We start from the raw sequence: 13817 nt of genomic DNA, 5'->3' as shown, positions 1-13817 counted from the left end.
AATCACCCGTAGCAGCTAATTCTGTTGAGATTCCCAATTGCTCGCGTTAGGTGGAATTTTTTTTTTTTTTTGGTTAATTGTTCCCTTTATCGTTCTTTTTACTTCCTACACATTACTGTTAGCTGAACTGTCAAAGAGAGCAGGATTTCACTGCTCTAGATTTGGGGTTTTGGTTACTGCTTGTCCTTTTTTGTTGTTGTTTTGTGTGTTTTGTTTTTCTCCCCCCCCCTTGCTTTATTTTATACACATATATACCTCTAATCGCATCAGAGCCTTCTCTGAAAAGCTCGAAATTCCCAAGTGTTTTGATGACGGAATTGCAGTAATGTGTGTTGTGGCTTGGGCCCCTCGCAGGAGTGTATCTCGCAGTCAGCTGTGAAAACCAAGTTTGAGCAGCACACTATCAGAGCTAAACAGATCCTTGAGACTGCGAAAAACATTATGGACAACATAAATGTGGCAGCAGCCCATCAAAGGTAGGTCTCTCCTGTTGCATTTGCCTTGTTGCGCAAAACTGAACAAAACCACCAGGTTGCACTGACTTTTTCTCACCCATTAGTAGGAGGGGAGTAGAGCAGATGAGGAAAGCAGGTTTTGAGACGTTGCCTGTGACACTGGAGTGGCCCGTTCCTGAGTTCCTATAGTCCCATGGAAACACAAAACGGTCTCCAACTCATGTTTATTGTTATTGATATTAATTCATTCAAGCACCGTGGTGACGCATGTGGTTAGAGTGCAGTACTGCAAGCTACTTCTGCTGACTGCCGGCTGCCTGCAATTTGGCAGTTTGAATCTCACCAGGCTCAAGGTTGACTCAGCCTTCCCTCCTTCCCAGGTCGGTAAAATGAGGAGCCAGATTGTTGGAGACAATAGGCTGACCCTGTAAACCGCTTAGAAAGGGCTGTAAAAGCACCGTGAAGCAGTATATAAGTCTTAAGTGCTATTGCTATTAAGGAGCTCAAGTTGTTTGCAGGTATGATAATTTAAAACCCTTAAAATGGGTTTCCAGTTTGGCCTATACTATGCAATACAATACAATAGTAGAGTTGGAAGGGACCTTGGAGGTCTTCTAGTCCAACCCCCTGCCTAGGCAGGAAACCCTATACCGTTTCAGACAGATGGCTATCCAACATCTTCTTAAAGACTTTTTATTATGGTGTAGTGGTTAAGGTACCAGGTTGAAAACTGGAAGACTCTGAGTTGGAGTCCTGCCTTGGGACAGTCATTGAGATAACTCAGTCCTAGAAAACAGGCAACGGCAAACCCCTTCTGAAAAACATTGCTAAGAAAGCTGCAGGGAACAGTCCAGACAGTTGCCAGGAGTCAACGCTGACGTAGGTACTAAATATACACAGTAATCCCTTAATTTGTGGTAGGCTTGGGACGACTCAGTGGCATTGGGGTGACTCAGTGGAGCTGAGCATTTATTGGCCAGATGCCCTTCCTGACGCCTATGTGGAGTTCGCAGCAGATTTTTTTTTCTTCGTGCCCTGAGAGAGACGCACACATTTGCCAGGTATCTAGGATTGAACTCTCAACCTTCTGAGTGGGAGGCGAGTGTCTTCACCACTAGCCAACCATACCCCTCACAATCCTAGTAAGCAATAAAAAGTGCAAATAATTAAAGCAAGGCTCCTTTTAGAAAAAGGCAGGCTAGCTCTGGAAGTGAAGAGGCATGGCTGCAGAATCCAGCCACATGTGCCTGGCAAAAGAATTCTGTGCTTGCTTGGTCTGTTGCCATGGGCTCTCCCTTCCATGCTCTACCCCCAGATTCTGCCTTCCAAGTTACCGTATTTTTTGGAGTATAAGACGCACCAAGATTTTCAAGAGGCAAATTTTAAAAAAAGTTTTTGCACTCAAAAATGGCCTGTTTTTCACAAAAAAAGGGCCCATTTTTTGGCAAAAAGGACATGGATAGCCTTTAGGGGGCCTATGAGAGCTCCTGGGGGCTGGGGGAGGCACAAAAATGAGCAAAAAATGGCCCATTTTCTGTTCATTTCTGCCCTCCCCAGCCCCCAGGAACACTCTGGAAGCCTCCTAAAGGTTATGCACGGCCGTTTTTGCAAAGGGGGTGGGGTTTCAGGACACCAAAAATGCTTTATTCAGTGTATAAGACGCACCCAGATTTTCACCCTCTTTTTTGAGGGAAAAAGTTGCATCTTATACTCCAAAAATACAGTAATTAATGGCTGGCTTCAGGCAGGGAGTGATCTGCAGTATTATCTGGGTTCCATGATAATCAAAAGGTGTAAATGAGACCCTTTAATATCAACGTTAAGCACATTGCTCAAAGGACCAGGATTAAGACCAGAGGACAAAAACAGTCTTAAAATGGGTTTGAGCTGCAAATTGAATTGGTTCCCCCTGCTCTTAGTTTTGCCTGGAATCTACCTAGTAGGGTTGGTAAGCCCCTCTCTTAGTCCGAGTTCATGTCCACCAGAGACCGATGGCTGCTTTTCGCCCTGCCTTAGAGTGCATTCAATGGAAGGGCGAGAAGACCTGAAGGACAGGTTTGAATTCATACGAAACCAGCTCAACCTTTTAACAGATGAGGTTAAGAAGAAAATTAAAGATGTTACGGAAGAAGTTTCCAACAAGGTAAGTAGCCAAGAGATCTGTCCCGAATCCCTAACTCCATTCACAGCACTCGGGTTTTCCACATAACCACCCCAACGGTGGGATTCAAATATTTTTACTACCAGTTCTGTGGGTATGGCTTGGTGGGCGTGATGTGGCTTGGTGGGCATGACAGGGGAAGGTTACTGAAAAATCCCCATTTCCTCCCGATCAGCTGGGACTCGGGAGGCAGAGAATAGATGTGGGTGTGGCCAGTCAGAGGTGGTATTTACCGGTTCTCTGAACTCAAAATTTCCACTACCGGTTCTCCAGAACTGGTCAGAACCTGCTGAATACCTCCTCTGACCCTCCCGGAGCAGTAACCATGGGTGTATGAAGCCATAACTGCCCGAATTAAATCATGAGCCTCCAGAAATCCAGTTATTTATTAGGAGCAACATGTGGACATGTACCCAAGTGAAGCCAGCTCTGACCCCACGTAATTTACAGCCCAAGTATGCTTTGTGAGTTGGCACATGTCCTTACTGAGCTTTTAGCAATGTTGGTACCTGCTCCACCACTACAAAATCCTTGTAGGCTAAGTGGTGGCAATCTCTTGAGTAATTGGAGGTAGGCTGCTTATCTTACATCAAATCTTTCCTCCCTCCCTTTTATTTTGGAAGCAATCATTGGCCTGCCCTGCAGGGCTCTAAAGAGGATATCAGGTTGTAGTGGAAAGATGTCACTCGTTTCTCCTGACTCCTTACTCAGGCATGTGTCATGTTTTTTTAGGTGTCTTCTGCCATGACTGATGAAATCTGTCGGCTTTCAGTTTTGGTAGATGAGTTTAGTTCTGATTTCCATCCATCTCCACAAGTTTTGAAACTTTATAAAAGTGTAAGTTCTCTCCGTTGGCTTTCCATTCCTTGGCTAGTGTTGATTTCTATGGATTGGTTTTGGTGTGTGTGTGTGTGTGTGTGTGTGTGTGTGTGTGTGTTACTCGCATATCAACTACTTGAGCATCATATGTACCAATTCCTGTGATGTTAATACGTAGAGTCCAGAACTGGTCAAAGTTACATAAACTTGCCTTGTGATGTTTTAGCAAAAGGAGGAATAAATCTGCCTTCATGGTAAAGCTCATGATTTTCCTTTCGCCAGGAACTCAGCAAGCACCTAGAGGAAGGATTGGGAAGGAAACTGGCAGACCGATGCTCCAGCGAAGTCAACAGCTCTATGCATCAATCCCAGCAAGAAATTATTGGTAAAGAAGAATGAATAAATACTGACCTTTTGACTTCTCCCCTTCCCTCACCCTGCATAGGTGTGTGCTTGTATATGGAATTCATTTCAAGAGTCAACTCTTGCCTTCAGTTACTTAAAACACCAAATTAAAAAAACAAACTATAGCGTCATTTCTCAAAACGACGCTATAGGGCACTGGACTCCAGAAACAACCAGACACAAGGGCAGTTTTTTCCTGAATGCCATCACTCTGCTAAACAACTAATCCCCACAACACTGTCAAAATATCGACTGTATACTATTTGGCAGCTACCAAAAAAGCCAACACAGTTCTAGGCTGCATCAACAGAGGGATAGAATCAAGATCACGTGAAGTGTTAATACCACTTTATAATACCTTGGTGAGGCCACACTTGGAATACTGCATTCAGTTCTGGTCACCACGATGTAAAAAAGATGTGGAGACTCTAGAAAGAGTGCAGAGAAGAGCAACATAGATGATTAGGGGACTGGACACTAAAACATATGAAGAACGGTTGCAGGAACTGGGTATGTCTAGTTTAATAGAAAGAAGGACTAGGGGAGACATGATAGCAGTGTTCCAATATCCCAGGGGTTGCCAGAAAGAAGAGGGAGTCAAACTATTCTCCAAGGCACCTGAGGGTAGAACAAGAAGCAATGGGTGGAAACTAATCAAGGAGAGAAGCAACTTAGAACTGAGAAGAAATTTCCTGACAGTTAGAACAATTGATCAGTGGAACAGCTTGCCTCCAGAAGTTGTGAATGCCCCAACACTGGAAGTCTTTAAGAAGATGTTGGATAGCCATTTGTCTGAAATGGTATAGGCTCTCCTGCTTGAGGAGTGGGTTGGACTAGAAGACCTCCAAGGTCCCTTCCAACTCTTTATTCTATGTTCTAAATAATGCCATCCTTATAGCTTTGGGTCTGGGTTTCTTGGGGAAGCAAGAAAAAAATCTGTTTAATGTGCTTTTTTTTTTCACTCGAGGCTTTTGTTTTTCTTCTGCCCTAGAAAATCTGCAATCCCTCTTGCCTTTGGAGGTCCAGAACAAGCTCCATTTGCTGATTCCATGCCGGCAATTCGACCTGAGCTACGATTTGAACTGCAACACCCTTTGCTCAGATTTTCAAGAGGATATCACCTTCCGCTTCTCCCTGGGCTGGGCGGCTCTTCTTAGTCGCTTCCTAGGATCTCAACACGCCCATCGGGTCCTGCTCACCATGGCCGAACCGGCTCTTGCAGTGAGTGCTTCAGATGATTTCGCTCTAGTGCTTGTGTAGGTGGGGGCCTTCGTGCATGCAAATGGGTTTGAATAGCGGAGATCGTTCATGAGACCAGTCACGGCTCATGATTTTGAGCCGCTGCCAGAAACAGTGATAGGGAACTTTGTTGTACCTGAGTGCTACTGGTTGTGCTTGACTGTTCAGAAGGATACTCATCATCATTTCCTTTTAGCGACCCCATAATCCCTTGCGGGGTGGAGTCTGGGCAACCAAATGGAGCTAGCGGCGTGTTTTAATGGCCGGATGCTCTACCTGTTGCCAGTGCAGAGGTTTTTTTTCAGCAGATATATTCTCAGTGTGCCCAGAGAGAGAAATAACTGCCTTTATCTAGGATCGAACTCCACTTCTAGGCCACCCCACCACTCACTGTTCAGAAGGATGCCCCTGATGAAATAGCAGAGAACTAGACTCTTTCCCAAATTTGATGCACCGTGTGTCTTCTTCAGATGTACCCTTGGTAGCATTTGATTGGCTCATGAATGCACGAATGGAGAGTTCTTACAAATAACCCAGCTCTCTGCAATTTCCCTCCCCTGAGCAGACTTACTGCAAAGTTTATTATTATTTAAAACGTTTCTATAGCTACCCATCTTTCAATCAACGCTGGGCAACTCCCAGTCAAAAATTAGAAGAGATATAAAACCAGCTTGCCGGCTGCCTGCAATTTGGCAGTTCAAATGTCACCAGGCTCAAGGTTGACTCAGCCTTCCATCCTTCCGAGGTGGGTAGAATGAGGACCCAGATTGTGGGGGGCAAATATACTGGCTCTGTAAACTGCTTGGAGAGGGCTGTAAAGCAGTATATAAGTCTAAGTGCTATTGCTGTTGCTATTTCAAAGTGAACTCAATTTATTAAACCATTGAAAGCAGCAAAACCGTGCACCTGTCTCTTCTAATGTGTAGTTATTCTCCCAAAGCTTGGGGAAAACGCTGGTCCTTAAAGCCTTGTGGAAGGCTGAAATGTTCAAGACCTGTTGAACATCATGGGATAGAGAGGGCTCCATGGGGCAGAGGCTGCCACAGAAAAGGCACGCCTCCCAGCTCCCATCAGATGATAATATTTAGGGAAAGGAATGTAGAAACGTGCCCACCCTATCTGACTTGATAAAGTGGGTAGATGTCCTTGGAAAGGCGACCTGGCAGGTAGCCATTGAGGTCTTTAAAAGTCATGACCAACCCCTTGAATTGCAGCCAGCAAGAAACTGGAAACCAGTATCACTCCTGCGACAGGGCCAACCTAGAGGGTGCCTTTACTGGGCGCACTGCTACATTCTCAACCGGGTTGAGGGTGGCCTTCAGGGGGAGTCCCATAACATAGAGCGCAATGCAGTAATCCAGAGAGGAGGTGACCAAGGCATGAGTGACCACAAGCAACAGGAGTTTGCATTCTTCTTCCCTAGATCCCTAGATCTCTTGCCTCCACTCCTTGCACTAGTGCTCCCAGTCTAACCCCGGAGAGTGCCTCGCAGGAGGAGCTCATGATTTCCTTGGTCACCAATCTGGCATCCTTGACATCTCGGACTTCCATGACTGTTATCATCGTTGGTGGTCTGGTGAGTACCATGACCCATCTCTGCCTCAGTGGGGGGAGCGTGTTCGGTCTTAAAGCAGCCCCTTCTGCTCAAACACTAGCTTCTCTTAACCCAACTCTACAGATCTGGGTCAAGATCTACTGATCTTTCCAGGTCCGAGCCTGTCCCAAAACTTATTTCATATAGCTTTTACTAGATGACTAGCAAGGTGAACTCTTAGCTGTGGTGGCACACAACTATTTTGCTATATAGCAGAATCACATTATACGGATACTATGGGTGTCGTATCTGTTTCATGTAGTTTAATAAAAAATGCAGTTGAAAAAACTAGACAAGCCATCATTTATTACACACACACACGGTGAGTTTCAATTTATTTTACTACCGTTTGGCTCGTGTGTGCACTCATGTGCTCGCACAATGCTTCTGTGCATGCACAGAAGCATCCGGGAGGGTGGGCAGAGCCTCCCACCACCGCCCTGATCCGGGGTGAACCGGCAGAAAAGATGTGGAGACTCTACAAAGAGTGCAGAGAAGAGCAACAAAGAGGATTAGGGGACTGGAGACTAAAACATATGAAGAACGGTTGCAGGAACTGGGTATGTTCAGCTTAAGAGAAAGAAGGCCCAGGGGAGACATGATAGCAGTGTTCCAATATCTCAGGGGTTGCCACAAAGAAGAGGGAGTCAAACTATTTTCCAAGGCACCTGTGGACAGAACAAGAAGCAATGGGTGGAAACTAATCAAGGAGAGAAGCAACTTAGAACTGAGGAGAAATTTCCTGACAGTTAGAACAATCAATCAGTGGAACAGAATTGCCTCCAGAAGTTGTGAATGCCCCAACACTGGAAGTCTTTAAGAAGATGTTGGATAGCCATCTGTCTGAAACGGTATAGGGTTTCCTGCCTAGGCAGGGGGTGGGACTAGAAGACCTCCAAGGTCCCTTCCAACTCTGCTATTGTATTGTATTGTAAACCCACCTCTGTTACATACTGTATACATGCGCGTGTGTACACACACACACACACACACACTATAATAACAGGAACAGGAAGTGCCTCATAGGAGCAGATAGAGGTAAGTCCTAGAGTGACAGGAAATGCATCACAGAACATGGGAGATGAATGCTAGAGAGGAATAAAGCTGCATACCAGACAAACGTAACACCTGTATCTCACCAAAAGACTTCTTTTCTTCTTATTATTATTATTATCTTATTATAGGTCTTATTATTTTTGAGGTGCATGAGGCGGCAAACGTGATCACTTGCTGTATTGCAATATTTTTGAGGAGAGCTTATTTTCAGGGGAGAGCTTATTTTAGCGCATGGGCTCAAAAGCCCGGTTGGGCTTATTATCCAGGGAGGTCTTATTTTTGGGAAAACAAGGTAATAGTCTAGTCTAGTCTTCATTGTCATTATCTATCATCTATACAATGAAATTGGTGTTAGCCTCACTGGTGCAATCCATGACAAAAAATACAAACAACATAAATAGTATAAAGAATAATCCCTATGCAAGTAAAGGTCCACATTTTCCAGTTGGAATGGTTTTTGATCAAGTGGTTCTCTTCCAGGTTTGGAGAACTGTGGGCTGGAAGGTCATCTCTCTTTCCCTGGGTATGTACGGGGTGTTGTATCTCTACGAGAGGCTTACTTGGACAGCCAAAGCCAAGGAGCGGGCCTTCAAGCAACAGTTTGTCAACTATGCTACAGAAAAGCTGCAACAGATCATCAACCTCACCAGTGCCAACTGTAGCCATCAGGTGCAACAGTATGTCTGGCCTTTTTTTTGTAATTGCATTACCCAACTCCCTCTGGTAGCCGCATGGTATTATCCCTAGGCTGCTGATGGGATTGGGCGCTGACGTTTTCTCTCCTAGGGAGATGGCCACCACGTTTGCTCGCCTCTGCCAGCAGGTTGATATCACGGAAACCAAACTGGAGAAGGAGATTGAACGATTGTCTCAAAAAATTACTCAGCTAGAAAAAATCCAGAACACCTCAAAGCATCTACGGTGAGTAAGCCCAGGAGTGTCAAAGCCTTGGATGAAAGAGCAGGAATATTTGAATAGCAGACTATCTATCTATCTATCTATCATCTATCTATCATCTCTATCTATCTCTATCATTATCTATCTATCTATCATCTCTCTATCATCTCTATATCTATCTATATATCATCTCTATCTATCATCTCTATCTCTATCTATCTATATCATTTATCTATCTATCATCTATCTATCTATCTATCTATCTATCTATCTATCTATCTATCATCTATCATCTCTATCATCTCTATCTATCCTATCTATCTATCTATCTATCTATCTATCTATCTATCTATCTATCTATCTTCTATCTATCTATCATCTATCTATCTATCTATCTATCTATCTATCTATCTATCTATCTATCTATCCATCCATCCATCCATCCATCCATCCATCCATCCATCCATCCATCTATCTATCATCTTTCTAATCTAGTGTATTTTTCGGAGTATAAGACGCACCTTTTCCTCCCAAAAAATGGTGAAAATCTGGGTATATCTTATACACTGAATACAGAATTTTTGGCCTACCAAAACCCTGCCCCCCTTCGCAAAAATAGACGTGCAGAGGGCTTGGGAGGCTTGCAAAGTGCTCCTTGGGTGCCGGGGAAGGCAAAAACAAGCAAAAAACTGCCATTTTTGCTCATTTTTGGCCCAGCCCCCAGGAGCACTCTACAAGCTCCCAAAGCTCTGCATGCCCCCCCCTTTTTTTTTTTTTTTGCAAAAAACGAGGCGTGCAGAGGGTTTGGGAGGCCTGTAGAGTGCAAAAACTTTTTTAAAAAATTTACCTCTTCAAAATCATGGTGCATATTATACTCTGAATAATACAGTATCTATCTTATCTATCTACCTACCTACCTACCTACCTATGTATATCATCCATCCATCTATATATCTATCTCTTTATCTATCACCTGGAAACTGTTACGTGTCTACTGTAACACTGCCATTATGTCAGGGAGGGAGGGAGGGAGGGAATGTTTTATTGTTTTATTATTATTAGCATCTGGAATTGTTACAGTAACCAGGAGATCAGTGTATTGCAGAGAAGTAGTTTGGCTTGCCAAGGTACCCAGCCCTGTTATAGGACACACTTGCACGCTTCCCACGGCGTACCACAGGAGGAGGAGCTGCCTTTGCTCCAGAGAGAAAGACAAGTGGCTCCACCTGCAGCAATCAATCAAGGCCTCCTCCCTTCCTGGAGGTGCCTCACAAGCAGGCACCGCAACTGGGAAGGTTCAGAGCCCTTGATTGCTGCACAGAGCACCAACTTATCTCCCTGCCCAAGTGGTACCTATCTATCTACTCGCACAGAATATGCTTTCGAACTACAAGTGGACAGAAGCTGAGGCGAATGACAGGAGTTCACCCTCCCATCTCCAGCATCATTAAGCCTCTGAGCCACTGCACCTCTTAGTTATGCAAATGAATGGGTATCTGTGTCTAATTTAGATTCATTTAGAGAGGTACTTTTAATTTTAATTACTTTTTTTATTTCAAACACTAATTTACCAGTTTTCCACAAAACTGATAAATTACCCAACTGATTTACCCAACTGACTTGGGTATTGTTAATGTTTGAGGTCCCTGGAGGACTAATTATTTTCCTCCTTTTGTCTTGTAGGAAGAAAGCCGTTTGTCTTGAAGATGAATTTGACTGTTTTTCAAAGGATTTTCTCCAGAAAAAGAAGAGTGGAATTTGAAAGATTAGCACCGTTTCCCTCACAGGGATTTAGTCACGTGAATTTATTTCCTGCTGCTTTGAGGACTCGGTTTCTCTGTTGCCACCCGGCCGTTCTGATACTAAGGCTATGAATTGTGCCCAAGAATTCAGGACGGGAGCAGTATTTACTATTGATTGAATCATTTTTCAACTTTTCATACGATGAACTAATTTGTATCTATTGTAGCATATCAAAATTTATTTGGAAATGTAAAAAAGTAAAGTATATAAAATAAATAGAGACCTGTAGTATTTTGTGTAAATGTTTACACAAGCGTCAGCTTCTCTTGCTGGCATCCAGGACAATTCTTGTTTCACCCCAGTCCTATTATCGTATTGTTCATTCTTTGTGGTGATTTTTCCCCCCCTGAAGACTCTTGTACAAACTAATATAGTATTACAGAACTCTGCCAATTTTTGAAAGAGATTTGTAGTGTTTGGATGCAGAGACAATCCATTTTCCTGATGCCATTCTACGGTTTTCATTTGGCCGAAAGACAAATTAAATCTTCAAAGTGGTGTATTTTAAACTCTATATTTTTACTGAGGGAATTCCTGGCTGGAGTCAGATTGATTTATCAGAAAAGTCTGGGTGTCCTTTTTCAGTACTTCTCAGAATAAGCTTTGTTAGGCAGGCAAATGTTTTTCTCAAAAAAGATCTAGGAAACCAGAGTATTGTCACAATTGGTAGGGGTGAACAGGATAGCATCTAACCTTACAAAATGTAACATGCCACTCTTGCCACATGTCTATCAGCAGCATTTCAGGACTGTTATAATGCCTGGGTAGCTAAAATGCAGTACAAGTACAGTGCAAACCACTAATGCAGGCGTGTCAAACTCAAGGCCCATGGGCTGGATGCAGCCCGCAGGGTGCCCTGGAAACCATGAAGGCCTGTCCCACAGTGCCTCTGCCAGTGAAAATGGAGCTCAGGAGGGCGGCCCTCCCGAGGTCCGTTTTCCCTGGCAGAGCGCTGCAGGCCGTCACCACTGAAAATGGGGCCTGGGAGGGATGCCCCCGTCACGAGTGACATCGAACTGGCCACACCCACCCAGCCCCCACCGTCAAACACAACCCCGATGTGGCCCTCAATGAAAGAGAGTTTGACATCCCTGCACTAATGTGAAGTTAAATTCTTTGCAGTTTCTAAATTGTGTATTTAAAAAAAAAAAGATTCCCAGGATTATAGCTGCTTCACATGGGACAAGAGAAAAACAAAATAATGTCCAAGTATTATTTACATCCTTCCTTCCTTTACTTTCACAGCTGAAAGACCTAAGATTAAAGTCAGGGTTAATGTCTCAAATCAGTTTTGGAAGCCCACATATAGTGTTACTGGTCGATTAATTTTTTTTCCTTTCATGCTGGTGGGATCTCATAATGGTTGACATAACAGAAGGCCTTTTCCCTGCTTTTCTATCCTCTCATGACAATTTTTGGTTGGTACCTTCTGCTGTTTTTGAATTACATCATTTGTATGTTAATCTGTGAACAACTTTCTTTGCAGCATAATTGCCAGGGAAGTAATTGTCAGGGTGCCAAGTAACGCCCCCAACGAAGTAGGACTCCGAGCCAGACATTTTCCTCAAAAGTTCCATTTTGTTAGAGAAGTCATATTGGCACATCTGGGAAAACCCGAATCTGAAAGCTTCCAGGTTGTCCCCACCCAAAGTAAAGTCAAAGGCCCTTCCCCTGCACCCACACGTCCATCCCATGGTCCAATCACGGCACCATCCTAACGAGTTGTTTCCCAGTCATCCAGGGCTGGGATTCAGCCGGTTCAGGTCAACCGGTAGCTCCGACAATCAGCGGAGAGCAAACCGGTTCGCTCTGACGATCATGTGGGTCCGCCTACCCGCCCCTGTGCTATACTGACCTACATTTCCTTTTTTTGAAGCCCAGCTGATAGGCGCAGCAGAATGGATTGCCGCGCCTCAGCTGTTTTACTCACCGGGGCTGCAGTAGAAGGTAAGTTTTAGAGCTGTTTTCAAATGCACCGCGCGCCCGCAGAGAACCGGTTGTTAACATCGGTTGAATCCCACCACTCCAGAATCCCTCCAGGTGCAGGCTGAACGTCCTTGACTCTCCGTGAAAGAACGTTGTTATGGCTATACATCTCACCCCGTTGCCATCGAACCCCCCCCTCCTCCCGTTTCCCACAGCATGCCCTTCCACCAAGTGTGGCAGCCCTAAAGATGCAAAGAAAACGAGGGTTTCCCCGCCTGAGTAATTTTAAGTAGGGAAATATGAGTGCGCATATTTTTTAAAAGAACAAAGTGAGAATTAACTTTAGTTCTTAAAAAAAAAAATCGGGTGTTGTGAGGCTTGGTAAGAGTTCCTAAGAGACAAAGAGCTAGTAACACCATTGACTGTTTTCTCAAATTTCTGCCTTGCTCAGCAACCAGAGGCAACTCTTGCATTATTCTTTGAATGTTTAATGTGGAATGCTTCAGAGGTGGGCTCGGACTGGTTCGGGCGAAGTAGTAGTGGTTTGCTGGCCTGGGTCACCAGCACTGGTAGCGACCAAGGCCTGCTACGCCTCCAAATCGGTTCCCCGGTCGGTGCAGCATGGTGTTTTTTTTTTTTTTTTAATGTTCTGCACATGCGCAGACCTATTTATGGGCAATTGTGCATGCATGCGGAGCGCACAATTGCCCGCGCACCGAACCGGCAGTAATGCCAGCAGCAACCCATCCCTGGAACGCGCCTGTTCTTTATGTCAGATCAATACCTTATTTGTAGACGGAACCAGCGACGTTTGCTGAGATGTTCAAACAAAATGACAACTTGAACCATACGCAACTAAACTGGTTTTAAAAAAAACTGCAGCTGTTTAAGAGCCATTCTTCCTTCCAGGAGTTTAGTGTTGGAAGAAATTTAAAATAGAGCAAAGAAGAGACTGAATAATATCTCTTCTTTCTAGGAAAGGGCATAAAAACATCACACAGGCATTCTTTCCATCCTCCTACGGGCTTCCAGAAACTTCTTTAAAATGGAAAATGCTCCATAGACACCTGGGTTGGGAATATTAAAACCTCTAGGCCAGTGTTTTCAAGCTAAGCAATTTTAAGGTATGTGGATTTCAACTCCCAGAATTCCCCAGTCAGCATGACTGACTAAGGAACTCTGGGAGTTGATGTCCACAGGTCTTCAAAGTATTGCAGGCTAATTCTGCTGAATGCCGGCTGTCTGCAAATTGGCAGTTCGAATGTCACCAGGCTCAATGTTACGTAGCCTTCCAAGATTGGTAAAATGAGGACCCAAATTATTGGGGACAATATGCTGGCTCTAAACCGCTTAGAGAGGGCTGTAAAGCACCGTGAAGCGGTATATAAGTCTAAATGCTATTGCTATGCTATGCTAAAAGGCACAAACACTTCTCAGTAACATGTTACCTGCCTTTTCCTAA

At 44.3% G+C, this 13817-nt stretch overlaps 1 protein-coding gene across 1 annotated transcript in view; it reads left to right on the top strand.

Moving 5' to 3' along the window:
- The window catches only part of MFN1 (mitofusin 1), a 34925-nt gene extending 24268 nt beyond the window's left edge, over nucleotides 1–10657 (top strand). The window contains exons 10-18 of the mRNA XM_081954222.1: nucleotides 355–476; nucleotides 2472–2598; nucleotides 3349–3453; nucleotides 3718–3820; nucleotides 4832–5061; nucleotides 6503–6655; nucleotides 8210–8406; nucleotides 8516–8650; nucleotides 10310–10657. Of these exons, the coding sequence (XP_081810348.1) occupies nucleotides 355–476; nucleotides 2472–2598; nucleotides 3349–3453; nucleotides 3718–3820; nucleotides 4832–5061; nucleotides 6503–6655; nucleotides 8210–8406; nucleotides 8516–8650; nucleotides 10310–10388 (1251 nt within the window). The 3' untranslated portion in view covers nucleotides 10389–10657. The remainder of the gene's footprint in view (nucleotides 1–354; nucleotides 477–2471; nucleotides 2599–3348; nucleotides 3454–3717; nucleotides 3821–4831; nucleotides 5062–6502; nucleotides 6656–8209; nucleotides 8407–8515; nucleotides 8651–10309) is intronic.
- Nucleotides 10658–13817: the final 3160 nt, after the last annotated feature.

The sequence above is a fragment of the Natrix helvetica genome, assembly GCF_964273705.1.
Source record: "Natrix helvetica genome assembly, chromosome: 5".
Classification (NCBI taxonomy): Eukaryota; Metazoa; Chordata; class Lepidosauria; order Squamata; family Natricidae; genus Natrix; species Natrix helvetica.
This window is presented reverse-complemented; position numbering and strand designations above follow the sequence as displayed.